Source organism: Prorops nasuta, unplaced genomic scaffold (assembly GCF_024137725.1).
Source record: "Prorops nasuta isolate Cenicafe-Biocafe unplaced genomic scaffold, Cenicafe_Pnas_1.2 PNAS00004, whole genome shotgun sequence".
In the NCBI taxonomy this organism is placed as follows: Eukaryota; Metazoa; Arthropoda; class Insecta; order Hymenoptera; family Bethylidae; genus Prorops; species Prorops nasuta.
In genome coordinates, this window is record NW_027116801.1 from 9,768,582 (window position 1) to 9,795,663 (window position 27,082).

Here is a 27,082-nt window from a genome sequence, read left to right on the forward strand (position 1 = left end):
CGTCCGAGTCGTGCGAGAGCCAATATATCGAACTCTCCCAAATTTGTCCAATATGTACGATTTTCTACACTACAAGCCTAAATTTTACAATAATTTAAAGATATATTAATAATTTAAAATGTTGTTTGATGTGGAAGAAAAGTACGATTTTAGTACTAATATTGGATTATATTATACTATATATAATATTTTACGACATATACAATATACATACATACTATATTGTTTCAGAACATTTTGATAGATGGCGTACTTATATGAAATGGAATTTTTTTAAACACACATAGCAATCTCCACTCTTCTGTAGCACTCGTCAGTGGTTACAAGTGTTACGACAACACACACGACATTCTCTCTCGCTTCTCGCATGCTGATAACTCCGTGCCAAGTAATGGAGGCTCGTTTTCAGTAAGATTCAGTGGTTTCACGAAATGTGTTTTTGAGTGTGTATAGTTTTTCGCGTCACCCAAGTACATTGCCGTGAGTAATATATTTTTTAACTGCCTACCACTTATTTCCAGCTGGAGGCGTACTTTACCTCTTGTAGGAAAATATAAATATAACCTAGATAGGTGTGTGTATGCGTGTGTGAATGTATGTGTATGTGTGCGCTATGTGTGTAAAACGCATTCGAAGTAAAAAAAGGAAAACAATTGATTTTAAGATTTTTACCAATATTTTCTGAAAAGTAACTATGTTTAAGTGGTAAGACTAAAATAACCATTTTTAGCATATCGCTAATTCGATTTGTATCTTCTATCGACGACGTATCTGTTTTTCTATAAATTTTCTATTCCAATTAGCATCGCTTAACAGGGTTCTCTAGCATCACAATTTTATTTCTACTCGAGATACTTGTTACTTTTTTTATTACTGCTTTGTCAGTAAATCCCCGTTTCATTTGTTTATTTGGTAGAACCAGAATTATTGTTGGTATTGTAGGTACGGGTGAAAACCAATAAAATATCATAAAAATAGAATAGGAAATTTGAATTAGAATCTGGAGGAGACTTTTCTTTATCTTTATTTAAAAATATAGATATCGTAGTATCATGGACCGAACAGATAGTAGCACATATTCCCTTGTATTTATTCGTAAAAAACGTAGTTAAGAGGATAAAGTGCAGTAATAATGGTCGGTAGGATATCAAGAACACCAATTTTTTTATCTTATCTGCCCAACATAGATCACAGTAAATTATAATCGGTGCAGTAAGTAAAAAAATTGCTTATACATTGTGCATATATACATATACATACGGAGCACATCAATAGAGTCCTGTTACTTTCGCATATTGAATTTTCTATGACTATACTTGTGCTTTTGAAGAAAGCTTCGTAAAACTATACAATACTATTTTAATTTACTTTATGAATTATTTTCTGCAACACGGTTACACGACGAGTAGATACATTTAATTACTACGCTCAACCGTTCCCGTAGTATTTTCCTACAATCTTAATCAAATATACACACAAGTATCTCAATAATGACGCTAAACTTTTATAAAACACGGATTGCAACTTTCGACTTTCTACGAATCCAAATGTGCATAGATGAACTTTTTCATTCTCTTCCCCTCCTAGTAGTTACAGATACCGACGTCTTATCCAATTAAAAAATGTACAGAATGTAACAATACCAGAAATCTGTTTCACGCGAATCACACGAATTCAGGCGCGTTCATTTATCTGTGCTTTACATTTATTTGCATTATTCGCTATGCGATTACAAAGCATAAAATTCCAAAAACAGTAGTTTTACAAATTACTGCTGCAGTACGGCTTACGGGAGAATGTAAATAAATTACACAGGGCGCCAAGTGCGCTTTTTTAAAAAACCGTTATCGTAGAAATCAGCCAAAGTTCGTCGAGGCAGCTGTTGTAAATGCAAGAATTCAGGTTAAAAGCAGCACCGATCCGTAAATATTACCAAGCAATATATCGAAAGAATGAAAAAGTTATCTAACGAGTTATTGGCAGAGGTTTTATCAGTGGAGCTTGTCGAAGTAGCTATACGCTACGGCGATATATCGAAATAAGTATGATCGAAGGAAAAGAAGAGGAGAGAGAGAGAGAGAGAAGCGCGGAGCGAGGAGCGAGAGCGGGTTGGGAAAAAGACGTTTGTCAGATAAAAGAAAGGAGAAAAGCGTTAATGCGAGGAGGACTGATAACGGAAGAGGCGATTCGTGTCTAGTTTTTCAGGAGCTTCCGGGGCTGATTGATGGAAATGAAAAGGATGTGCATTGAATGATAATTTTCCGAGCGAGTAGGGCCAGAACGTGCGCGGTGCTCGCTTACGCTTCGTTGGCGCAGTTATATACACGAGTTTCGTAATAAATATATGCTTGGAATAAAATTGTTAGGGGAGAGGGTCGACCTTGCCCCGCAACTGGCTGACTGCTTGTTGCCAAGCTACACTGTATATATAGCTCGACGCACACCATAATACATATCCAGGAAGGCGTAGTGTGTGCACACGCGACTCGCGCATATCCAACTTGCGGACGCGCACGCACAATCACGAACGATTTAGCTACGTGTAAATCCAGTAGCGTACCTACTTGGCCAGTCGCCCCGTCCACTTGATCCCACTTTCCTCCAGTATAACCAATAAATTTACAAGCTCTTTCACAATTTCATCCATTTAAACATCCTCCTCGACAAAATTAAATTACCCAACCAACCCCATTTCTTTCTCCTATTTTACTGCACTCCATAAATAAGCAATGCGTAAATCGTTACTTATCAAATTTTAAAACCACTTGCATAAAAAATTACATCATTTCTTCAAATAAAGCATTTTCACTGTGTATAGTAATTACGTAATACACATAGTTATAACAAACTCGCGTTCTCCTTCTGCTACCTTCGTGTCTCTCCGCGCTCTTATTATGATTAACGTCATTTTATGCAAAGATCCTCTCGTTACGTCAGACTCGACTCCCAAAAGTCGATTTTTCTATTAGATTTTACTTATCTTTCTCGCACTTGTATAATCGTCTCGTGTTTTTTTTGTGCTTGACAGTTGTAAAAGTGTTTAGAATGGTTATTGATTAAAACTTTCTAAATTCTTACGTTGGAATTTACGAAAAGCTATATAGTTACAGTACTGGCCAGTCTTTGTAATAGTATGCAAGCTATAGCTTCTTGCCAAGTGTACATGTACTGACGTTTATTATACGTGCAAAGTGTACCGTGTTTATGTATATATATACATGCATACGTGAATAGCGGAGGGAGCCAAGATCAGAATGGGATAAAAGTTAGCATTGTTTTGTTTTCGTTGACTCCCGTATCTTGATCTTGTTTTATCGTCGCAAGAAACTGTCGTTCCCTCGTTATTCGTCCTCTCCAGCTGTATTATCGGTCGAGGAATATAGCAAAACTCGGCACAAGCTTCTCTTATTGATCGTCGAGAGAGTCCGTCAGCAAAACATTGCTAAGAAACTTTAATATCACTCGCGATCACCGACAAATCTTCCTTTAACCAATTTAAATGGCAAAGAGAATGAGCAAAATACCATTAAGTTGTACGAAGAAGCGATTAAAATTTTTATTCGATAAATATATAGTTAAATAAAGATTTTCCTCGACTAAGCATAATTAATCTCTTCGTCATAAATCAAGAATAGATTACGCTTTTTCATTAAAAGCATGATTTTCGACCCAGTAGAAATGTTTCTTGCCACTTATTTTTAGCGAAACTTTTTTACGAGCATTTTAAAACAACGGCTCCTTGGTGGAAATTTGCAGCATCGTGACATGTTTTTCCCGCTAAAGTTCATCGTCCTGCAGCAAGAAAATTGCGTCAGTTTCATCCTTTTTTCTACCAAGAATCGCTTTATTTTTTATGATACGCGCAAGAACGCTGGTTCATTAATAAATACAAGTCTATTCACCTATAGAACAGTAAACAAAGGAATTTCCTGTTAGCGAAGCGTCATACGAGTCTTTTTCAAGATAGACACAACGACGCTGTTTAATTAAAAAGTAGCATTTCCTCGAGCCACGAAGCAATTCGATGAACGGTATATAAACAACGCGTATCGAGAATTCTTTGTATTATGGTAGAGCCAACGCGGAGAGGTTCGATAAATAAACACAACGTCGTGCAGCGCCCTCTGATCGCAACAGGGAATTTTGACAAGCGATTCGGTTATAATAACCTGGTTCTCGATGGCCCGAACAAGGCCAACTTGACTCTCACCTAGGATAGAAGAGCAACAACAGCGGAACTCTGCGAGAGAGTGGCGAGTGCGGAAAATTGATCTCGCATTTCTTCACGTAAGGAACTGCGCTGTAAGTCACCGCTAACGGAAACCTGCTGTTTAAGTCAAAACGCAAAAAGCTCCAGTGGAAAAAACTGCACGGAAAGAGCGAGTCAGTGACAATTTCGATAAAAGCCAGGGATATGATGTACGAGTCTCATTGGTCTCAGGCAGAATCGAGGGATTCGAATAGGAAAGTCGAGCGAAAATGGAGATACAAAAACCGTACAAACGAAAATTGGGTCACGCGTAATTAGCTTACGTTGGAGAAAACTGAAAACCTTCGTTGATAGAATTGAGAATCAATCGAATAAACGTTCGCGATGAGATAGGAGAGAGAATTCAAAATATATATATATATATATATATATTGCGCATGTGTATTTTGGGGAGTAAAAGCTTTCGTTGCAAATGGAAGAGAACATTTTCATATACACTTCGAGTTGGCGGGATAAACTTGATACAAAATAAAAATGAGTCAGCTGGTTCAAATATAGATGTTACGTGGTTTAGAAATATAATTCCGGTGTGTACCGTACTGAGTACTCTGTGTATTCGTATAATAGGTATATCTATAGATATATGATGATTTGCGGTTAGTACGCGACACGTCTCGGATTCGCGCATGATACACGTATAGGCATTATGCAAATATCCGTGCGCTGACCTTTATATGGTTAACAGTGATGAAACCAATTAGAATGGGACAGGGCGGTCACAATGTCGTCGTCGCTGAAATAGGTGAGCATCGGTAGATTTTTTCTACCGTGTATTTAATTCGTCCGTTGACCAGGAAACAATATAAAGCCAACTCTGAGATTTTTTGACCGCCTCGTGCATTTTTTCGATATCGCATTTCGTTTCCGTTGCAGAAAAATGACGCCCCTGATCGCGCGATAAAGAATCAAAAATCCAGTGACGTATAATGAGTCCCTCTCGGGAATGTGAATGGACCGAATTATACCTAAGGAAAGAATTCTCAAACTTCCATAAATCCATCTTTTCGTGCTTGGCCGCCTGTTATACAAGAAGATGGTGCCACGTGGTCACGTGACGCCTAAAACCGTTAGAAGAGAACTTCAAACGAGGAAGGAACGAGTGAAGGGAAGGGAGGAGTAGAGGGGGGGGGGATAAATCACAGCGACCGAGTTAAAAATGCTAACAATATTGATGATTCGTGAAATGGTAAAAAATGGAAGTTTTTGTCGTCATTTTTATTGAGAGTCCAGTTTACTTCAGGGTTACGGGTGTAGGGAAAATGGAGTCGCGGTCATGTGACGTAAATAGTTTTTTTAACTGAAAGAAGTGGTTAGAATATGATCTAACTTACGATACAGATACTATAATGATATATATAAAACGTTAGAAATAGATATAGTCGAAACATGGCGGTGACAAAGAGAGGTGGCGGAGGGATCGGATGGTTGACGGAAGAGAAGAGGTGGTTTGGATAGTAGTGGGAGGTAAGTGGCGAGGGGCGGTGGAGGGGGAGAGGGTGACCGAAGGAGAAAGAGGTGCAGCAGCAACGCGGACGTATAGCTCCAAGTACAGGAACGTTGCAAACTGCTTTGTCACCCTATGCAAAATCAGATTCTCTAGAACGCAATATTACACTTCCCCCATCGTGACGCCACCCACTTACCTCTCTCTGATTCTGCCAAACCTAAAATCGCTATCTTACCAATCTCCATGCAAATTCTAAACATCGACTCATTACAATACGTATAATCTACCTCCTCAAAGACATATTCCCGTTATAAAATTATGCTAATCTGAAATTCTTTAGATTAGTACGTGACGAAAAAATCAACCTGTTGTATGTACTGTATCGAATTAGGAAGGAATTCTTGTTAAATCGCAATCGTATCTCTTTGATGCGAGCATCGAATTCGGGGAATTGCTGAGAAAAAGAAATGGAGCTTAGACGCACGGCTGGTAATGCAGGGGGAAGAATTGTGTACAGGACATGTACGTGTAGTCGTGCGTCGTTAAGATAATATTGATTGTGGCGTAATTAAAAATTGAGCTGATAGGGAGGCGAGCTTGGCAATGGAATAAAAAATGAAGAGTAGTGGAAGAATCGTGTAGGATTCGCAAGAAAAAGACAGCGCTGTATGCGGTAGGAAACGGTGTAGTTGCTTCAGCCCTGATCGAGAGAAACGCGCGTTGTGCGTCTTAGAGAGGGAGAAGATCGTACTGAAGAAGGGGGAGGGGGGAGGAGTGTTGGATGAGAAAGATAGAGAGAAGGAGAGGGAAAACGAATAGAAACACAGAGGGTGAGAAAGAGAGGGAGAGAGAGAGAGAGCGAGAGAGATGGCAGGAGTGTCGAGTCGTAGAAGGGCAGACGTGCGCCAGAGGGAACAGCGCGCGCTTACTCGTCTGACTGCCACGTATATATGTATATGTACGCACCAACATACATACGTATATATGTATCTGACAGATCAATAATTTCCGATACTCGCTAACGGAGCATTCAAAATGTACGCTACCTAACACTTCAACCACTCTCCGTCCTCCGGCTGATCTAATCTAAAAATCTGTCCATCCGACATTTTGCTTTTGCCCGGGTCCTCCTCTTGCACATCACAAAAATTCGTGAAAACCCCACGCTTCATGGCTAGAAGCGACGACCACATTCCGCTCTTCGCTGCCAGCGCGCACCTAAATCCATAATACAGTCGACGTCACTTCAATTATAGAATGTCTCCCAATTAAAAGCTAGGTAGATAAAAAAGGAGGGAAACGGAGGAATTTTAATTTTAAACCCTTTCAGAACTTCTGATATTCGTCGTCGACAGCCACCATTGTTGAGAATTTCTGAAAAACCCCTTTTTTCCAATGCCATTACCTTTCATCCAAGGACGCATCGTTTAAAAGCATCTCGACACCTCCACCTATTATCTCCATTTTTTATATTTTCCCAAATGCTAAACCGATACTCGCTTTCTCACACGGATCGCTCCGTTATTTGTGCATACCGATCGCCTTAAAATAAAGTCAGCTGGATTACTTTATATATATATATATATATATTCTCAATACAGCGAGAAAGAAAATCCGTATAATCGAACGAAAAATAGAATTTACAATTAGCCCTCTAAAACCGGTTTTATGTATTTTAAATTGTTTTTACTTCTTAATTAACGAAATGTGTTCGATCGGAATTAAATAAACGCTTGAAAAAAGTAATTGAGAAAATATTTGAAATTTGTTAGATAGATAGAAAAGGGGTGGATGGAATTACGGATGAATAATTAATTTTTAATGGCATGGAAAGTTTTCCCGATACACTGGTGTGTAAATGTGGAGTGCAGCGTAGATGTGAATGAAGGAGATCTGTGTGTAGGCACAGATGTAAGAGCGACCCCCGTTGCAGTGCAACACATCATTCCCGTCCCGTATGGTCACCGCCATTAATGGCATCCCTTCCGAACGCAAGAGAACCGCTGCGCCTCGCGTAAGCGTTCCATAGGAAACAGCGGCTCTCTACGCTCGGAGCCGACGCCATTAATGGCGCTGAGTGTACATGAGGGGAGGATGATTGCCCATGAGAATAGCCGCTAGCGAGCGAATACGCTCTGCTATTCCGTACGTTAGCGAAATAGCTTCGTGTGTAGACTGATTTGTACTCCGGTTCCGAAGCTAAGTAAGTTTCATCAAGCTTCTTGTACGTCGGCCAGTGCTTACCTAGTTGAAAATCATGTGTAAAACCCGTTAAAAATCCATCGAGGATCATTCAATTGCGTGGAATTACTTTTTCCGGGCTCCTCGGGCTTGTTATCTAACCTTTTTGCGCACGAACGATGGTGGGGGGTGCGCTTGCCTGCCTAAAGAATTTCTTGCCTCTCGATCTTTTTAGTTTCCCTCGCGAAAGTGCTCAGGGATATCTTCTGGGTGATATGTACGATTAATAATTGTTCTCGTTCCTCCTTCCAGACTCCCAAATTTTACCTTGATTCATCCGAGTGGAGCACAATATGCGACAAATTCTGTTTCTTCAATGTATACTGTGCAACATTCTGTGATTTTTTTTCGTCGTGTGGCAAGTGTCTGGATTTCTCGTCCAGCTCTTTACGTGCTCTCATTTCACTCCCCCTCTTTTGCTCTATCACTCTATCTTTCTCTTCCTTCTCTTCTCACCCCTCCCTATTTTTTTTTAAATCTTCAGATTTTTTAAACTTTCTTTTAACTCGTACTAAAGTACTGTATTTACTATAGTAAATTTTTGGAACTCTTGGTATACTTAAAATAGCTGAAAGAATTCTAATGCTATTATTTTTATTAAAATCCAAATCTGTAATTTATTGATTTCCTTTTTTGAGTGTGTAGTTTAATAAGTGTTAGTGATTCAAATTAAAGTGAATGTTTTAATATTCATAATGACTTCATTAAATTACAGGTCTCTACTGGCATGGAGCTAGGAGCGTACTGATAGTGGTAGTCTATGAGGTGAATAGAGTCTCAAATTTATGGATATATACAATCAATGCTGCTCTACTGAATATTAATGCTTAATTATTACATGAAACAGATCTTGGTTTCTATGCATTGCCTGCCAAAGAAGAACTGAGCCCAATGTTTCCACACAATTCTAGTTCACATGAGATTTCTACCGAAACAAATGCCTTCGTACAAAATTCCATGGTAAGTATAATATAGAATGGATTAAGAATAAATAGTTGCCGAATGGTTATTAAATTTCAGATAATCTGTATTTTTCAGGGGGATGTAGTAGTATTAAGGGAAAGCAGTCTGCATGGGGTGGGGAAAGGGAAAAGATCAGAGCATGCTAGGTACTGTGATATCGAATTCATAAACTGCAGCATGATGGCATCACCCACAGGCCATCCCGAAGCTATCGCCGCCAATGACTTTTCAACCGTCCTGCCATGCCAAACCGGTAAGTGTAAAATGATGAAATTTCAATTTTTAAACACTCCCACTAGAGAGATTTATGTAAAGGTTAGTTTCTTCTGTTCTCTTTTTTGAGTTTATTTATGACTCAAAAAGCTGAAAAAACTATTGAGCTCAGCTGTGTGAGTAAAGTTTTGATTATAAGTTTGATTTCTCCAGGGAGTACATAAGAGCACTTTTACATTTCAGGTGAGCTAGGCTCAGCTGGTATAGGTAAGGCCTGCCAGTCAATGGCATCAGCAACCACAAAATACCCAACAAATCACCTTCTAACCTATGATAATAATGACAAAGTAAATGACCACAACAATGCAGAACATAATCATCACAAGTACAGAAAGCAAAACACACCGGGCTTGCTTGGTCAGCTGGGCAGCTCCGCCAATAACTCTAAGTCTACGTCTAAGACATTAAGTGATAATAAGCATAGCTTTAGCGATCTAAGCATTAGGGTACTAAATATAAGTGTACATCTACAAGATACAAGGGATGAGACGTGTTGCATCGTTGGGGTACCTAGCCTAGTTAGGATACCCAAGTCTGATTGCCCCCAGCGGCTGCTACACTTCCCTAACCCTGTCGACAATTACTCCTTACTAGGGTCCCGCCTTTACCAAGGCGACAACAATAATCATAAGTCTAATTTTAGTATAATAAGTAATAATAACTCCAAGTCTGTGATATTGCTCAGCTCAAGCAGTTACGGTGACTACTATCTCCTCGCTAGCGATAGCTTTGCCAGTATTGGCAAGGCTATCCTGGCACTTCGATATAACGCGGATGTTTCCAACCGACTGAGAGGAATGAAACTGCTAGAAGATAAGCACTCACTGCTAAACAGTTTCGCTCAAAACTCTCAATCGCTATCAATTGTAATCTTGAAAGATAACGGTGATGTCCCGTCGAGTCTCCAGATGGCAGAAAACTTGTTTAAATCGCATTTCGGTAAAGCCGGCTCCACGATCATCATGATGATGTTGCCGGCGCCATTCTATGCTCAGAATTTCGCGACGTACTTTGCCAGTTCTTCCATTACGCTTATCGTTTCCAGAAACGAAGTAACTGACTATACTTTGCGATCTTTCCTGAAAAATCTCAAGCAACTCCGTGTACAATCTTCAATTTCTCCAGTATATAAAGTCACCGCGACCGAGCTGACGCAACGCATATGTGTTCCACAATTAATAAAGTATAAGGGTAACGATAATGCTAGTAATAATGATGAATATTATTATAAGAAAAGCAGTAGAGCTGGTAGTATTGAAGAAGAAACTAATATTAGTAACAATAATCCAGATGTTATTGAAGACATTGTTGACGTCGCTGTGTACTACAAGACTAGTTGTATGATAACTACTAATGGTAGAAATTTAGGGTCTCAAAATGATGGTATTAGTCGTACCGAAGCAACAATATTTACTGTTGGTGCTCTTTCATTTCAGGATAACAATAAGTCTAACAAGCCTCTAAACGCTAGCTTTAAGATTAGTGAATATCGGGGATTGGTTGGTGCCGATCTTGAATCTAACTTTACGATTAAGTCTCTATCTAAGTCTACGCTAAGCGATAAGTCTAGCTTTAAGTACGAAATGTCTCATACCGCTCGACTTGACGAATCTGACAACAGAGAACAAGTTAGGTCGGCTGTCAACATTCCTACAATGACTACCTGCGAGCCTACGATGACGCTTAAATGCCAATCAGCCACCGTCACATCCCAAACAATCGCTGTACCTGTATTTCGAGCGGATAATCGCACGAATCACAATGAGATGCGATCAGAATCCTTGAATATTCTGCAAAACGACCAAATAAATATCAACTACCTATTGCCAAGTCATGAAAACGAACGGACTGATGAAGAGAAACATACGACAAACGATAAACTAAGATCAAAAGAAGACGAGACGTCGGTTGACGAAAACGATCATCTCCTAACTCAAGAGAATCATCACGAAGATTATCATTGCGACAATAAGTTGCAGTGGTCAAAACTGATTGCTCTCTCGCGAGCTTTGATACCCGCATGCCAAAACGCATATGAGATTAATGAGAGCAAACGCCAAGTGAATCTTAAGAAGCTCAAATCTGTATTAAATCTTCTTTCTCAACGATATAACAAGGTCTACCACGCATGCAAGCCAATCGACCATTATAAGCAAAGGTGGGGTATTCCAATGATGCTTCAATTAGCTGGAGGGGGCGAGAATTCATTGAACACCAGTGGCACTGCTAATTGGGGAACTACGCAAGCTTCTACTCCCAACAATAACAATGCTAATCAATCTGGATGGGGTAGCACACCCGGAAATTCATCTGGCAATTCAGGCCCACCAAACAACTGGGGCAATAATAACGTTAACAGATCTGTGTCAGGAAACCCAAGTCAGAGCCAAAATCAAGGCCCTCCTGGGAATCAGAATAATCCAGGTAAAGGAATCAACAATTTATATACCTGTTCGTTATAAAAATAATAACTAACGTGTTACATTCTTCACAATTGATATTTCCTTAGGTAATGTAAACAAAGTCAACAGTCAAAACCAACCACCGAATCAACAGTCTGGTCCACCTACGTCACAACCGAATAATCCAACGCAAGGAGGTCAGAACAATAATCAATGGTCTCAGGGAAAATCTAATACTTCAGGTGGCCCAGGTCCAAACTCAGCAGCGCAAAGCGGTAACAACAACAATGTAGCGCAGCAGCAACCTTCTGGTTCTAATTCTAACAGCAATCAGGCCAACAATCCTGCACAAGGTGCTGTTAACAGCAACACTACCCCGGCCAGTAACAATACTACCACTAAACAACAATTAGAACAGCTAAATACTATGAGAGAAGCTTTGTTCAGCCAAGATGGTTGGGGCTGTGTAAGTTTTTCCATATTCAGCTTCCTTTTAACATAAAAACTTTATTTCAGTAGATTTTTCAGTTTATTTACATTTTACTGCACGTTTCTTTTTGCAGCAGAACGTGAATCAAGACACGGTTTGGGACGTTCCAACCTCCCCAGAGCCCAGCGTGACCAAAGACGGTGTACCCATGTGGAAACCACCGGTAAATAATGGAACCGAGTTGTGGGAAGCCAATATTCGCAATGGCGGACAACCACCACCACAGCAACAAGCTAAAGCTCCTTGGGGCCACACTCCATCTACCAATATAGGTGGTACTTGGGGCGAAGATGACGATGCTGCCGACACGTGCAATATGTGGACCGGAGCACCAACTCCTTCGCAGCCAAATACTGCCGCTCAGTGGACCGGTGCTACGACTAACCAATCTGGTCGGTATATTAACACTCTTGTACAAAAATTCTTATTCATTGCAATAACAGTTTCCTCCAATGATTGCTCCAATTTTTCTGCCTCTTACGTACTTACTAATTGTAGCGCTTTCAAACGTCTTTAATCACTATATTATGGGCTAATATAAAAATTAAATCGTTCAAAAATCATATATGACAACGTAAAATTTGATTAGACTTTTATGTTTGTAATTATTTAAAGAAGCGTAAGGTTTAATTTATGACTGTCAAATGTGTTACACCTTGTGTGTATATATATATATATATATATATATATATATATATATATATACAATACGTTTGGCAAGTACCCAGTTGCGATCTGGCAATGTTTTAAAGTTCACGATATTTCTATTGGTGCTAAATACTGACATTCTACTGATTTAAATTTACCAATGATTCCCAATTGTCCTTGATTCGTTTGAATAATTTTATAAATAAAATATTTGTTTTTTTAACTTTATGTGGGTATTTTAGGATCTAACTGGGGTGATCCAAGAATCGAGCACAGAGATCCGAGAGACTTACGATCCGTGGATCCGCGAGAGATGCGCGATCCACGCGATCATCGAATGTCACTGGATCCACGAGAACATATGCGAGTGATGGATCCGATGGCGCGTGATCCACGAATGGCTGATATGCGTGGAGATCCACGTGGAATATCTGGACGCCTGAACGGCGCTAATGCAGATGCTATGTGGGGACAACCACCAGGTCCCCCGCATCATCCAATGGGTGGTCATCAACATCCATCAGGTCCACCTGCTAAAATGCTAAACCCATCGAACATGAGCCAATGGACCGCACCACCGCCAAAAGACATGATGCCCGGCAAACCATCTGGCTGGGAGGAGCCTTCTCCGCCGACCCAACGGCGCAATGTACCCAATTACGATGATGGAACTAGCTTATGGGGTAATCCGGCAGCTAATCAGCGCGCTATGGCTAGTGGAGGTGGCGGTGGCGGCGGCGGCGGTGGTGGAGGCGGTGGTGGCGGTGGTGGTGGCGGCGGCGGTAATAGCAAGGTTTCTCACTGGAAAGATTTACCCACACCCACTCTGAGCCGTGGAGGTATTAAATACTTCACAAACAAATTGATTTAACGATTTTCACCTGTAATCATGGTTTTACTTTAATTTCAAAAGCAGGCATGCAGTGTCCTCCAGGGATGCAACAAAATCGTATGCCAGGTCAACCTGGAATGAAACCAGAGGGTATTGGTCCAATGTGGGGTCACCCAGGTGCACCTGGCCGTAATGGCTCCTGGCCCGATGGCCCGCACGATGCTACCTCTTGGGACGATCCAAAAACACCAGCAGCCTGGAACGAGCCTCCACTTAATCCAACAAACTGGGGAGGACCTGCTACTCACAAGCCACAACCAATGGGACCTACTGGTAGCTGGGCCGATTCTGATATGGATGCAGCTTCAAACTGGTCACATCCTGCCAAACCTGCTCTCACCAAGGAAGTCATTTGGAATAGTCGCGAATTCCGCTTCCTTTGTGACCTAGGTTACAAGGTAAACCCAGACTTCATTTTCTCCATGAATTCCTTATCAATAATTTCTTAGAATTAAATAGGAAACAGGAAATAATATTTATTATTACTTTTTTCTTAACAATACGCAAATTACATTAGGCCTTGAATGATCGCTCCAAAGCTCAGTCGCTGTTTGCTTTATAGAAAGAAGATGTAGAAGCAGCATTGCGAACCAGAGAAATGAACAGGGACGAGGCACAGGAGCTCCTGAGCCAATTACGACCTCTGGATCAATGGCGTCGTCACGATGCACATTCTGGATACGATCCGACAAACCAACCGACCAGTGCACCAACATATACTAGATACAATCATGTTGCTCAACAAATGTCCTTCCCCCCGGTAAACACAATTTTTCAATTAAACGCGGTGCATATTTTGTCAATACTCTTGTTGTTTGTTTGACAAACAACAGATAAGAACTACCTTTTGTATTATAATATTAATGACAAAAGATTTGACAAAATAAGTGCTGCGTTATATTTTAAATAAACGTGGGTAGCGCATAACCAATAATGGTTGAGTGAGTTTATTCTAAACGAGTGTTTTATTCACATTAACATAGATTGACGTTTGACGATTGGCTCACTAAAGATTTGCTATAATTCATGGTGGAGGTGTGCGTTGCACATGCAACAAAGTTGTTTGTCTTGAATTTTTATCCTATGCAGCTAATTCCCCAAAAAGTATTTTACAAAGCTGAATCAATTATTTTCACGTATCATTGGCTTCTGATTGATAGAATGCTCCACACTGCAAATTCATTTATCGCGAACAAAATCTAAAAAAGGCAACAATAATCTTTGGCATTTCAAATTTAAATTGGAAAGGGGTGTTAATGGTAAATAAGAAAATGTTAGGAATTTGTAATCTAATAATATAGACAGAAAGTAAGGAGGTAGGAAAGGTAGCTAGGGTCGGTAGAGGGTATCGCATTAAAATAGAAAGGGAATAGGGTATACGGTATTTGTATTTAACACAGGGTGCAGGAGTGCCTAGCGGGGCAGCCACTGGAGGCGTGGGCGGTACAGTGGCTAGTGCTAGCCTTCTGAAACTTCAGCAACAACAGCAGCAACAGGCCGCTGTTCCGTTGCAGCAGCCACAACCAAGCACCAGCGCACAACAGCCTCCTTTCAACCAGGTGAATAACCTGATGTCTGAAACGGTTAAACGCTACATGGCTTCTCTATATTCTCTCTCTACTTCTCTGTACTCTTTACTTTTCACGAATGAGATGATTGCCATACATACCGCTTACATCAGCGCTCAAAAGTTCTTCAATTTTTCAATCTTCAAGCAATATTTACGATCAAGCATGTGTAGCACAATAAGAAATCAGTACCAATATCGATTGCATGTAGCCTTTACTTTTATTCGTTTATTTTTAAATTGCATATGTTTATTTTTCAAAAGCAATATTTTATTTCTTTTTAGCCCATTATATGCTCATATACAAACGCGGAATTTCCTTGGTCAATATCATCAAAGCGCATAAATGCATATTTGATTTTATACAAGAGAATCCAATTTGGTGGTATATACCAATTTTCTGCTATCTTTAATTATATAAATGGGTTAAAAAACAGAATACCTAAACTTATTCAATGTACATACTATGAGTCTCCATATATTTTCAGTTCAGATTACTTGGTCGAATTACGTACGTGTACAAATTTACTTTCCCTCTTTATAACATGTTTTTCTTTTTTTATTATATTATTATCTATGATATGTATTCTTATCTTGATTTTTGCATGATACTTGGTATGGTTTTCGTTTGCGATTTTACAGTCATTTTTCTGAATTGATCTTAAATTTGAAATTCTCGTTATCCTTTTAATTGATAGAGTTTGCTAGCATGCAAAGAGTTACAGAAAACTTTCGAGCTTTGCTTATTGCTTCTTCTGAATTTGGTGTTTACAAATATTGTTATTTACCAAGTACAACTTTTTTTTCAGACCTCGCGCACTCCTCAGAATCCACCTAGAACTCAGCAACTACGCATTCTGGTACAGCAGATTCAATTAGCGGTTCAGGAAGGATATCTCAATCATCAAATTCTCAATCAAGCACTGGCTCCCCAAACCTTGTTATTATTGAACCAGTTGCTTCAACAAATCAAAGTTTTGCAACAACTGCACCAGCAGCATTCGGTTCAGAGCTCTTTGAAAGGAAACAATCAATCAGTCCTACAAATTAGCGTCCAAATAACAAAAACCAAACAGCAGATCACGAATCTGCAGAATCAAATTGCTATTCAGCAAGCGACTTACGTAAAACAGCAACAACAGCAGCAACAACATCCAGCTCCTCCTTCGCAAACTTCCGAATACTATAAATCCTCCGTGCATGATCCCATGTCGGCCTTACAAAATAGTTTCAGTGATTTAGCGATGAATAAGGAGCCACCCGTGGTGAGTAACGAGGTACATTTTCCAACATTCTTTAATATTTATTTTTAAGAAACGACCGTCTCGGAATCATCGACATGGTTAAATCTAGGCAATTGTCCTTTTTCTTTTCCTTAGCGTTTCAATACAAAATTGATTTGTTAATTGCAGAGCCAGCAACAATCACGACTAAATCAATGGAAGTTGCCTTCGCTTGACAAGGACGGTGATCTAGGGAGCAATGAGTTCTCCCGAGCTCCCGGAACAACGAGTAAGCTGCCAACGACTCCTGGTGGTTTGCCGCAATCGCATAGTAGCCCTAACATAAATCCTTTACTGGGTCAAGGAGACGGAACTTGGTCAACAAGACTTGGAGAAAGTGGATGGCCAGATCCTGGCAACAGTGATTCAACGGACGGAAAAGATTGGCAGCCAGGAGGTGCTGCATTCACAGATCTTGTTCCAGAATTTGAACCGGGCAAGCCATGGAAGGTAATCCATTCCCAATACCGTCACTCCTTTTCCCGCTTGGTATTTAATTGGTGGTCTTCAATCACGAAAGAAAATAACTTGATGCATGTATACTCAGCAATGATCCTACTAGTTTGTAAGGCTAGTCCGGGTCCACCTATATTTGATGTCGTTTTAGGGTACGCAGATGAAAAGTATCGAAGATGATCCAAGCATCACTCCAGGCTCCGTCGTTCGTTCTCCACTCTCTATAGCAGCGATCAAGGACTCCGACACTATCTTCTCTTCGAGCAGCAAGAACTCTCCACCACCACCAAATACCAATCCAGACACTTCGATTCCCAGCTTGAGCAACTCTACTTGGTCTTTCAATCCACCAGCTTCAACACCCAGCACTTTCACCAGGTACGAATTACTTCAAATTGTTGTTTCTCTTAAAACAGTACTGCAGACATTCATTATTTATAATTAAAACAAAAAATTAATGTATATATACTATCTACTATGTTTAATTATAATTTAAAAAATCATACAATAAATTAGGGCGATGACAAGACATCGTCAATTAAAAAAGCAGCCTTCATTTTATACTCCAATTTAAATTATTGGTATATTGATGAATATTTCCAGCGAATATAGCGATGCACCATTATTGTGCAGTTCAAAGAATACATGGGGTGAATCAGCCCCACCACCAACCGCAGTTACTTCAGAGCTCTGGGGTGCCCCAATGAGCAAGCCACGTGGACCTCCGCCAGGTTTGAGCAGCAAAGGTGTGTCGAACACTACTAATGGCTGGGCTGGTCTAGGAAGCGTCAGCAGATCAAGCTCCTGGGGCCTGCAATCATCGGGATCCAGCTCTGGCTGGGTATCAACCTCCACTTGGCTATTATTGAAAAATCTCACGCCACAAATCGATGGCTCAACATTGAAGACTCTGTGCATGCAACATGGACCTGTGCAAGATTTCCGTTTGTACTTGGCTCATGGAATTGCCCTGACTAAGTACTCGTCCAGAGACGAGGCTATCAAGGTAAAAGGCTCAATAGATGCAATTCCTTGTTTAAGTTAAGTTTTATGAGACGAACCATATTTGACTCCACAATTCGTTTTGCTTCATCTCACTTTAGGCTCAAGGAGCTTTGAACAATTGCGTCCTTGGAAACACAACAATCTTCGCAGAATCACCAGCAGACAACGAGGTCCATACTCTGTTGCAACAACTGAGTCACGGTGGACAGCAACAAGCTGGAGGATCTAGCGGGACTGGATGGGGCTTGAGACCAACGAACAAAGCTGGACCTCCACCAGATACTTGGGGAGGCAGCTCTAATCAGCTGTGGGGCGCTCCTCCAACCAGCAACTCCCTTTGGAGCAACGCTGGCATCGATACCAGCGACCAGCAGCGAGCAACTCCCAGTTCTCTCAACTCGTACTTACCCGGAGATCTTCTGGGAGGTGAGTCGATGTAGAGAGCAAGGCTATCCGCCCGAAAACCACACTGAAGTCGATGCCAAGGTTTAATCAAAGCACAGCTGTCGCTCTTTAGTAGCGATACTTACGATTCGTGATTCAATCTTTAGCAAAATATTCGCTCCCTCCCCAAACTTATCGGCAAATCTACGTTTGTTAGCCCGTAGCCCGTCTTGGCACTTTGAAGATCTTGCAAGTCACGCTTAAGCTAACAGTTGGGGGATCATCGCCAGATACGACAAAACCTGTGTTAAATGTAAGATTGTGGTCTTCGCGAAACGTCAATTACGTATATTGCTAGGAGTGCAATTATTAGAACGAGTTACTTAAATTACTCCCGTATCCAGTATGGATATGTAACACGTACCAGGTCACAAGAATGGAAGTACAGCCAAATATGATCTTACGCGATAGGTACCTAATTTTACATGACAAACTTATTACAAACTTACGAGGTCCGATCATTTCGAAGACTTACTTGAATGATGGACGATCGTCAGCCCTAAATGTTCGATGGTCCATTTACAAAGTGCATGGACAATGTACGATCTGCCTCGATGAAAATACCAGCTTGACTCGTCTGTTTTTAAGACTAATTTAAAACAAAACATAAGAAAAACAACAAAAAGATGTGTTCTTGGCAACATAGAAAAAGTTTAAGATACAAGAATGTAAAAAAAATGTCAAGTAGAGCGATTTTCATCCAGGGTTCTCAGCGACCCGAAGGCCTCTGATCGTGTCAAAGAGTGTTCCATTTTGCTGAACAGTTTCGAAGACTGCAGCGAGTATCAAATGTAGACTGTACCAATCTAATCAAAAAAAAAAAAAAAAAAAAAAAAAAAAGAAAGAAAAAAGAAACCTTAAAACAAACATTGACGTCGCTGCCCGGTGTTCTGCCCAGTGGAGTAAAAGAAAGAGTAATATAGGAAATACGAGAATACCAGATCTGCTGGGCAACGACGCAACGATACCAAATGTTATCGCAATAACGTAAATTTTATTCTATATTAAATCTAAATGCCACCTGTCGTGCCAATGTCCAGTGTGTCTCTGTACTATTTAATAATCTAGAGTATATAAAACGGCAATGAACTTCGAGACTAGAACACACGGAGATGATTGAAGGAAGGAGCGGAAAAAAGAAACAGTCAAATGTTCGTTAGGAGTATACAGTGGCGAACAACAAGTACTGGCCGGTATTATTATTACGCTTGACGTAGCATTACGAGCAGGAACAGTTCCAAGCTGTCTTTCAAAATTCACTGCCAAGGAACGAAATACGATAGTCTCGCAATTTTTCATTACAGCAAAAGGAAATGTCGTCGATGACGCACTTCAGCAATAATCGACGTCTTACGAACCTCATATTCTTTCCACACAAGACCAATGCAAGAAAGTAAACCTGATAAATTCATTGGTTTTTGGAACGAGGGGCGAGTGTAAAAAATTGAAACAAGTATTCGATTGTGATATCGATAATTGTCGGTAGTGCGTTCTATGGAATCATGTATGTCCGGCGATGAATTTTGAAGAGCAGTGAAAGAATTGAGTGGATCGAGTGCAGTTGTAGTGGAAAGTGCGCAATGGTGAGGAATGGTTGAAACGGTGATCGTTTGCTAGGGTGTGGAAATTGCTTCATCGTCCAAAAATGAATTTATTAGTTTTTCTCAACGTCAAAGGTACCTGAACGGACTGATAACCAAACGACGAACAAACAAACCTCCATTAACAACAGCAACAGATCTGTTTCGCTCGATACGTTAAATACCATTGTTCGCACTCGGACCACTGCAGCGGGGCGAAATCATTCCTAGGCAAACGTGATTCCACGTAGGAGTTATTTGTCCAACTGTGCAACTAAGGAAAATCATTCCTCAAGAAAATATCCGAGGTTTACGTGTCTTAATTACAAGAGCCTCGTTAACGATCGAATCTCCGGACGCGAGATCAAACGTAGCTGTAAGAATAAAGAAAAAATTTTTATCGCGTGATAGGACTGGTTAAATATCCATTAACACGAGAGCTTGCGAATCGAGATTCGATCAAGAACCAAGCTCCAGACTGAAGTATACTGTGCCTTTTGCCTAGGAATGGCTTTACCAACTGTACACGAGTCCATCGGGATTCCCCATTTCACCGATAAGGGAGGCTTGATATTAACGAGCAAACCGCGCAATAAATGGATAAAAAACAACGCATGCCGACATTACGTTTGACACGAGCGTGCTAACGAATGTATGGCGCGCCAATCTGAAGGAAGATGCATAATAGCGCACTGGTTGACACTAATTTTTGCTCTTTTTACGAGTTTAGCCGTACCTCGCAGACTCGGAAGAGCTCGGGTCGAAAAGCCATCCGATCACCTTTATGAAAAATCAAAAATTCGACACGGTTTTTATATTTTCTCTTTAGCCGACTGATACGCAGACCAAATTCTCCAAGAATATCAAAAGGTTCTTTCGCCCAAAAGGGGAAAAGCTCTAGAGTAGTAGAGATGAGCGGTCGTGGCTTCTCGATCTGGGTTGATTCTTCTGCAAGATCTGGAGGGGAGGCCGTAATTGCTGTAAAGAGGCGAAACAAGTTCAAAAAACAAACCGTTGCCCAGTGTAGTTAGATAAAGTTTAAGTTTATTAGTTTTAAGGAAACATAATTAAGTATATCATAATCATTGTCAGGTATTTAGGGAAAGCAAGGACGATGATGACGACGACGACGATGACCATGACGAAGACGACACAACGGCGACGAAGACGACGATGACTATGACGATTACGATTACGATTACGATTACGATTACGATTACGGATTCGTCAATCTCAGAAAACAACGCCGTTTATGGGAAGTCGTTCTGTACATTTACACACGGCATATATATATACATATATATACACACACGATATACGACTATCATTCTATATATATATTTATATATATATGTAAGAATATAAATATTATTCACACACACACGAATAAAATACCGATACACATATTACGCGACAAGGAAGAGCAAACTTGTTTTACTTAAGAAAATATAACGCGAAAGAGTGCGAAAGAGAGTTCTAATTGTAAGGACTATTATTATGCTAGGTTTAATGATGAATGGGGAAACGTGGAGTTAATTTACGAGTAACCTCTATTCCTAACGAAAATAATTAATTTTAAAGATATCAAAGGTTAAATCCGCATAGTATGTAGCTCTTTAACGACTCTGGATGTAGGTTTAAGTGTAACGATAAGTGTTTTAAATTTACTTAAATGTTAATCAAGATCAACAGAGTTGCCTGCTCGCGAATGGGACGGAAAGGGAATGGGAATTTTTATGACAAGGCTTATGCAAGCTGGCAAGCAAAACATCCCGCTCTCCCGGTCTAATAGGGGAGGCGTGCCAAATTTGCAAATGCTTTTATGAAAAAGATTTGAGAAACGCGGTGTCGTTGCTCAAATTTCGATAGAGTTAGGAAAAGCGGAGAAATCATCACAGTGTTGATAGCAATTAGGAAAAAGAATGGACGAATGGATGAGTAATTTATTTATCGAATCAAAGACGATGAAACTTTTTCACAGTAGTGGGAAAATATTTGTTGTGATAATAATATTGAATCTAGGCGTTTTAGGGTCTCTTACCATATTAATAATTACCAACTTTAAAGGAGGGTTTAATCGAGTACTAGGTGATATAAAAATCGAAGATCGAGGAACAACTGAAAATAACTTTTATATATGTAATGAGATATGTAAAAGTTTCTAAAGCAAAAAACGGTCGCGTAAATGTGCGTGCGTGATCTTGTGCGTATATAATCGTACATGTAGTTTTTACATTCTAATCATTGTTTAATTGCGTGCAGATATAAATACACATACACACATCAAAACTGGCCCTACACGATGACACGGGTGAATATTACCTTTATTCATGTGCGCATCTTGAATACGATTAATCAAGGGCGAAATACGAATTTTATTATATTTAACGAAGGACTGTAGTTGCTTAACTTTCATAAATTGTTAACAATCGAGTCCTTCTAGCCATTTTACTCAACACATTTCAATATTTATATACTATATCTAACTTATATGTTCTTCAAAATGGACTGACTAGAAGTTAACAGTAAATTGGTTAAAATTATGAGTTATTTTTTTTGTTTCTTTATTCGTTTGCATAAAACTTTGGTAAGAATACTTATTTTCACTTAAATAGCCCGCTACTAACAGAAAGAGAGAATATATATATATATGTGTGTGTATATATATACATACATATATTACTTTTTTCAAAAAGAAATAATGTCCTTCGTGGTAGATATTGACCTGCAAATCCATTTCATCTAGTTTTAGTTTTGTAGAGATATTTGTACTGAATTTTTACTGGCTAAGTAAAAGCAAATGACAAAGTTTTAATATTCAGCCTGTTAGCTTACAATAGATTGTAATTGTTATCATTCATTCACTATTATATTTGAAGTATTAAGTTTGAATTGATATTAACAGCGTGTTTTTTTTTTAATAATAATATTTGTGAGATCGTTTTGATTATCTCACGCGCGTTAGAGTGCTAATTATTTCAGTTAGCAATTCAATACGAAATCGAGCATTTTTAAGCAATTCTTTATGTCAGGTTTAGATAGACAAATTCCTTTAAAAGTAAATATAAAAAGTTAATAATGATAATGAAAATAGCTTTATCGTAGATTTTCGATCGAGCACACGCTTTCAGCAATCTTCTTATTTATATAGGTGCGAAGTATATGGAGGAAAATAATCAAATAAAATCACGTATTTTTGGCTTTAATTATACGAAAGAGTGAGATACGTGTTCAGATTCTAATACTTATTACGTATAATCATTTTTAAAGTAACACCGGATTTTCGCAAGTACTTTTAATATCCTTTTAAATGGTTTATATTATATACGTATATGTACATATATTTGCGAAAATATATGTATATATATTATATCCATAATTGTACATTTGATATTTTCTTACGAATTCGAAGGCGTTGAATTTCTTGAATTATTGTATTTATAAACGTGCGATATACGTTACGATTCAATGAATCTGATCCGCTTCAAATGAAATTTTGCTCTATCCCCCCAAATAATGAAAGGGTCGAGACAATTGTCTTATTAGCAATGATTTTAAAAATTAGTTTTATAATAAAGCTCAGTGATATGTTTCATTTGCATATTATGTTTATTCAGTCGTAGAAGATAATGTTGTAATCTCTAATTCGATCTAATGTATTTGGAGAATTGTACACACACACACACACAAACACGAAAACACATACACATATTATATTTGTACGTATTATATTTTCAAAGCTATATATGAAACTTTACGAGAGACGAGAAAAACACTCATTGTTGTTATTATTTAATTTAGCAGTGCCTTGAATTGAAAATTGTAACATTGCATTCCTTTATATGTTTCCTAAACAATTGAGTCTTTAATTTGATACCAAATATTTTGACATAAAGAGTGGTAGTGCATTTTGTTGCTTAAGTACTCATTTATACTACAATTTATCTTTAATGATAGTAAATGACCCCGCTCTTCATTTTCTAACGTTAAAGAAGGGAGTGAACGACCTGACGAAACAAAAGAGTGAAAAGAGTGAGAGGTGGTTAATTTTAGAATTTTTAAGCGCGTCAAACACCAAATTTTAACGTTACATAAGCGTATCTCGAAGAAAATTTTTACTAATGGGATGTGTTTAGAAAATCTCCCGCCAATACAATCAAAGTAAAGTATTACCTCCGTTATACATATACTATAATATGTATATAAATATATGTACGTTCTTCTCCTGAGATTACATTAAATCTGCATTAAATTAGATAACAAAAACATAAATGTTACATTAGACATCTAGTCCCCTTAAAAGCATATCTTCTTTCTTTCTTTCTTTATCCATTGAAGAAAAGCGTTTTTCCTCCTAAACAGAAACGTTTCGGTGATTACGTATTCCAAAACAAAACCAGAAAAAGATATGAAGAAATTGTAGAGAAAAATATACGACACATGTCCATATACATACACACGCTTATAATACCTATATTACCTGTAAAAAGCCTTTGATACTTATTAATATGAATTTATATACGCACACATTGCACGCGCGTCCATTGCACGCCAGATATGTGGTTGATAATTCGTAAGGACCTTAGTTGTAAGGAGGAAAAAAAAACACATACACCTGCAATGTGATATTCTCGTGTCTTGTCCGACGAGAGACGTTGATACTAAGAGTATAGTTGGCGTTTGTCATTTTTTTCGTGTAGCACGTAAGGATCTATTTAAGGAATTCTACAAAGTAAGTGTAGCCGATAACTGGGGCGAATGAAATATTTAAAGCAAGCAAATAGGTATATATGAAACGAAAAAAACTATTTAAAAAAAATGACCAAAAAAAAAAAGAAGTGCGAAACTGAGTGTGTAAGAGTTGTACGTTGTAGGAAGTTAGGTTGTTCGGAGAGAACACTATATTGTCACGGCTCAAAGGGCACGGGTTCTTAGGGCGAAAATTTTGAGCTTGTCCCCCCTCCCCCCCCCCTTTTCCTCAATTTCTGCCTAAGGCATTCCTCCTCTCCTCCTTCTTCGTCTTCTTCTTCTTCTCAACTTGCTTCTCACAGCCTAATTTCTTCGCGCGTATTCTTAACTTTTTCTCCAGATCAAAGAATCGCTCTTGCTCGTCCTTTTTTTCCAGAGCTTAAAGCGACTTGGTTCTCTCCCGAAACTTTATTACACATGCCATCTTAGCCCGTAAGCGTTCTTGTTTCAGTTTTTTTTTTCCCGTGTATTATTCGTAGTTGTATAAAAACGTTGTCGTCATTGTCATGCGGTTGAGTTCGAGATCTGCCGCTTTGTTTTTTCTCGTGCCCTCTCCCTCGGAATTAGCGTCTCTCTCGTGCCTGCGAGAGAGAGAGGGGGGGGGGGGGGAGATCCCACCATAAACCTTTGGGTTATTTGCTGTTTTCCATCTATAAAGCGCTTTAACAACACTGAGTTAAGTCCGCATCGTCAAGCGTTTCGATTATCCGTTGTGAGAGCTTCCGCTAAAACAAGAAAAGGCAAAAAATGTCCTTAGTGCATTGCAGCCCATTGATCCATTCGATTGTGGCCAAAGTGAGGTTAAGATCCTATCAATTTATCTTGGATCTGCGTAATTATCGTTGAAAAATCCAGTCAAACTTATCATGTTAAAATTTGTTCTAAATAAGGAGAGACAAAAATGTGGCTCGCTTCTCTTAAGGTTATGCGAGAATTTTGCTTGTAGTCTTCGGTAAGGTTAGATTAAAATTAATGGATTCTAAGCTTCTTGACACGGGAGTTTTCAATCTCGGAAGATCTCCGAGTGTTATCAGTCGGGGAGAAATATCGCAGCTATCATCGCGGGAGATGCGAGAAAATAATGACTAATTCTTAGACTGTGTTGAGGTGAAGACGGGCGGATGCTGAAATTCTAGATGGCGCCACCCTGAAATCCGTGTCTTTCGCTTACCTTTCAATCAACGAAGTCTTTAGATAATCGCTATATCGTATGCTATATATTCAGCACCCGGTTCTAAGTTAAGTTCCTTCTTAAACGTGATTATAGCACACTTACGTAAACAGATCAATATATATATATATTATATTATATACATACATATACTACATATAAATACATACCCATTTATAAATACACGCGCACCGCAGTTTTTACTTCTGAACGCACCCAACCTTCCCGACGTTCTCGCTTCTCGTCGAATTGTTCCTCCTTTTCGTACACGCACTTTGAGAAACTTGGGGCCACGGATGAATTTTAATCAATTTATTATCCAGTTACTAGTGGAAACATTCAGTAGCAGTGACGCTGTATCCGTAAATACAATGCTGAAGCTGCCAAAATCAATCCTATTGCAAAGTATTGCCGTTGACTGGTATATCCTTGGCATATTGCAGCAATAACATCCACATTATGATAACTCTGTGTTTCTCTCAGCAGCAACAATGTGACTCTGTGTCTACCTTTACCCGGCAGTTTTCGACATTTTCCGTGAGTGATAATAAACGATGCACGACAATAATTGTTAAAAACAAAACAGAAGATAAACGGAAAAATAGAAAAAAAAAGGAAATAGCAAAGCATACAGAGAAAATCGTTCGTCCGTGTCCCTTAAGGGGTTATATCTAGTCAGGACGCTTAAAAAATCGATTTTTTTATAAACAATTCCTAAGAAGAGTTTTAAATTTATTTGCTCACAATTTTTTATACTTAAAATAGAGCTATTCTACATTGCAGACAAATTTTTTTTTAATAGAAATATTAAAAAATAGTGCCACAATCAGCGTTCTCCCAACCGTCCTCGAAAAAAAGGTGTTTTGCGGTGTACATCAGAACTCAGGACTGGATTATCTAAAATGCAAAAATCGAGAAGTTTTCGTTAGTATAATAGATTAGCTAGTAATTAATCGAAGGAATAATCAAAATATTGATTTTTAACAAAATGGCGGCTTCTCAAAAAAATTTTTTACTTTTCGCATGCAAATTTCGACCTTCAATTATTTATAAAATGACAAAAATAAATCAAAACTTCAAATCCTTCGATTAATCACTAGAAAATATATTCACAAAGGTTGTATAAAAATTTGAGAGCAATCGGTTGAGCCGTTTTTGAGTTATCGTGTACACCGACTTTGAAAACATAGTTTTGAGAAAA

General features: G+C 39.0%; 1 protein-coding gene across 3 annotated transcripts; it reads left to right on the forward strand.

The window, feature by feature from the left end:
* The first annotated feature begins 273 nt into the window (after positions 1–273).
* Positions 274–27,052, forward strand: gw (trinucleotide repeat containing adaptor protein gawky). 3 transcript variants are annotated; one of them, XM_066725699.1, is made up of 17 exons: positions 274–480; positions 8,674–8,723; positions 8,806–8,918; positions 8,997–9,174; positions 9,378–11,618; positions 11,704–12,062; positions 12,160–12,478; positions 12,977–13,573; positions 13,648–14,024; positions 14,189–14,386; positions 15,027–15,185; positions 16,003–16,470; positions 16,606–16,926; positions 17,084–17,310; positions 17,536–17,938; positions 18,036–18,363; positions 21,062–27,052. In XM_066725699.1, the coding sequence occupies exons 3-17, from the start codon at positions 8,850–8,852 to the stop codon at positions 21,136–21,138; spliced, it is 6,321 nt and encodes a 2,106-aa protein (XP_066581796.1). In that variant the 5' UTR covers positions 274–480; positions 8,674–8,723; positions 8,806–8,849; the 3' UTR covers positions 21,139–27,052. The 3 variants fall into 3 exon arrangements, with proteins under 3 accessions (XP_066581796.1, XP_066581797.1, XP_066581798.1); XM_066725700.1 differs by having other exon boundaries at positions 12,163–12,478; XM_066725701.1 differs by lacking the exon at positions 21,062–27,052 and having other exon boundaries at positions 13,651–14,024; positions 16,003–16,458; positions 17,566–17,938; positions 18,036–19,236.
* Positions 27,053–27,082: the final 30 nt, after the last annotated feature.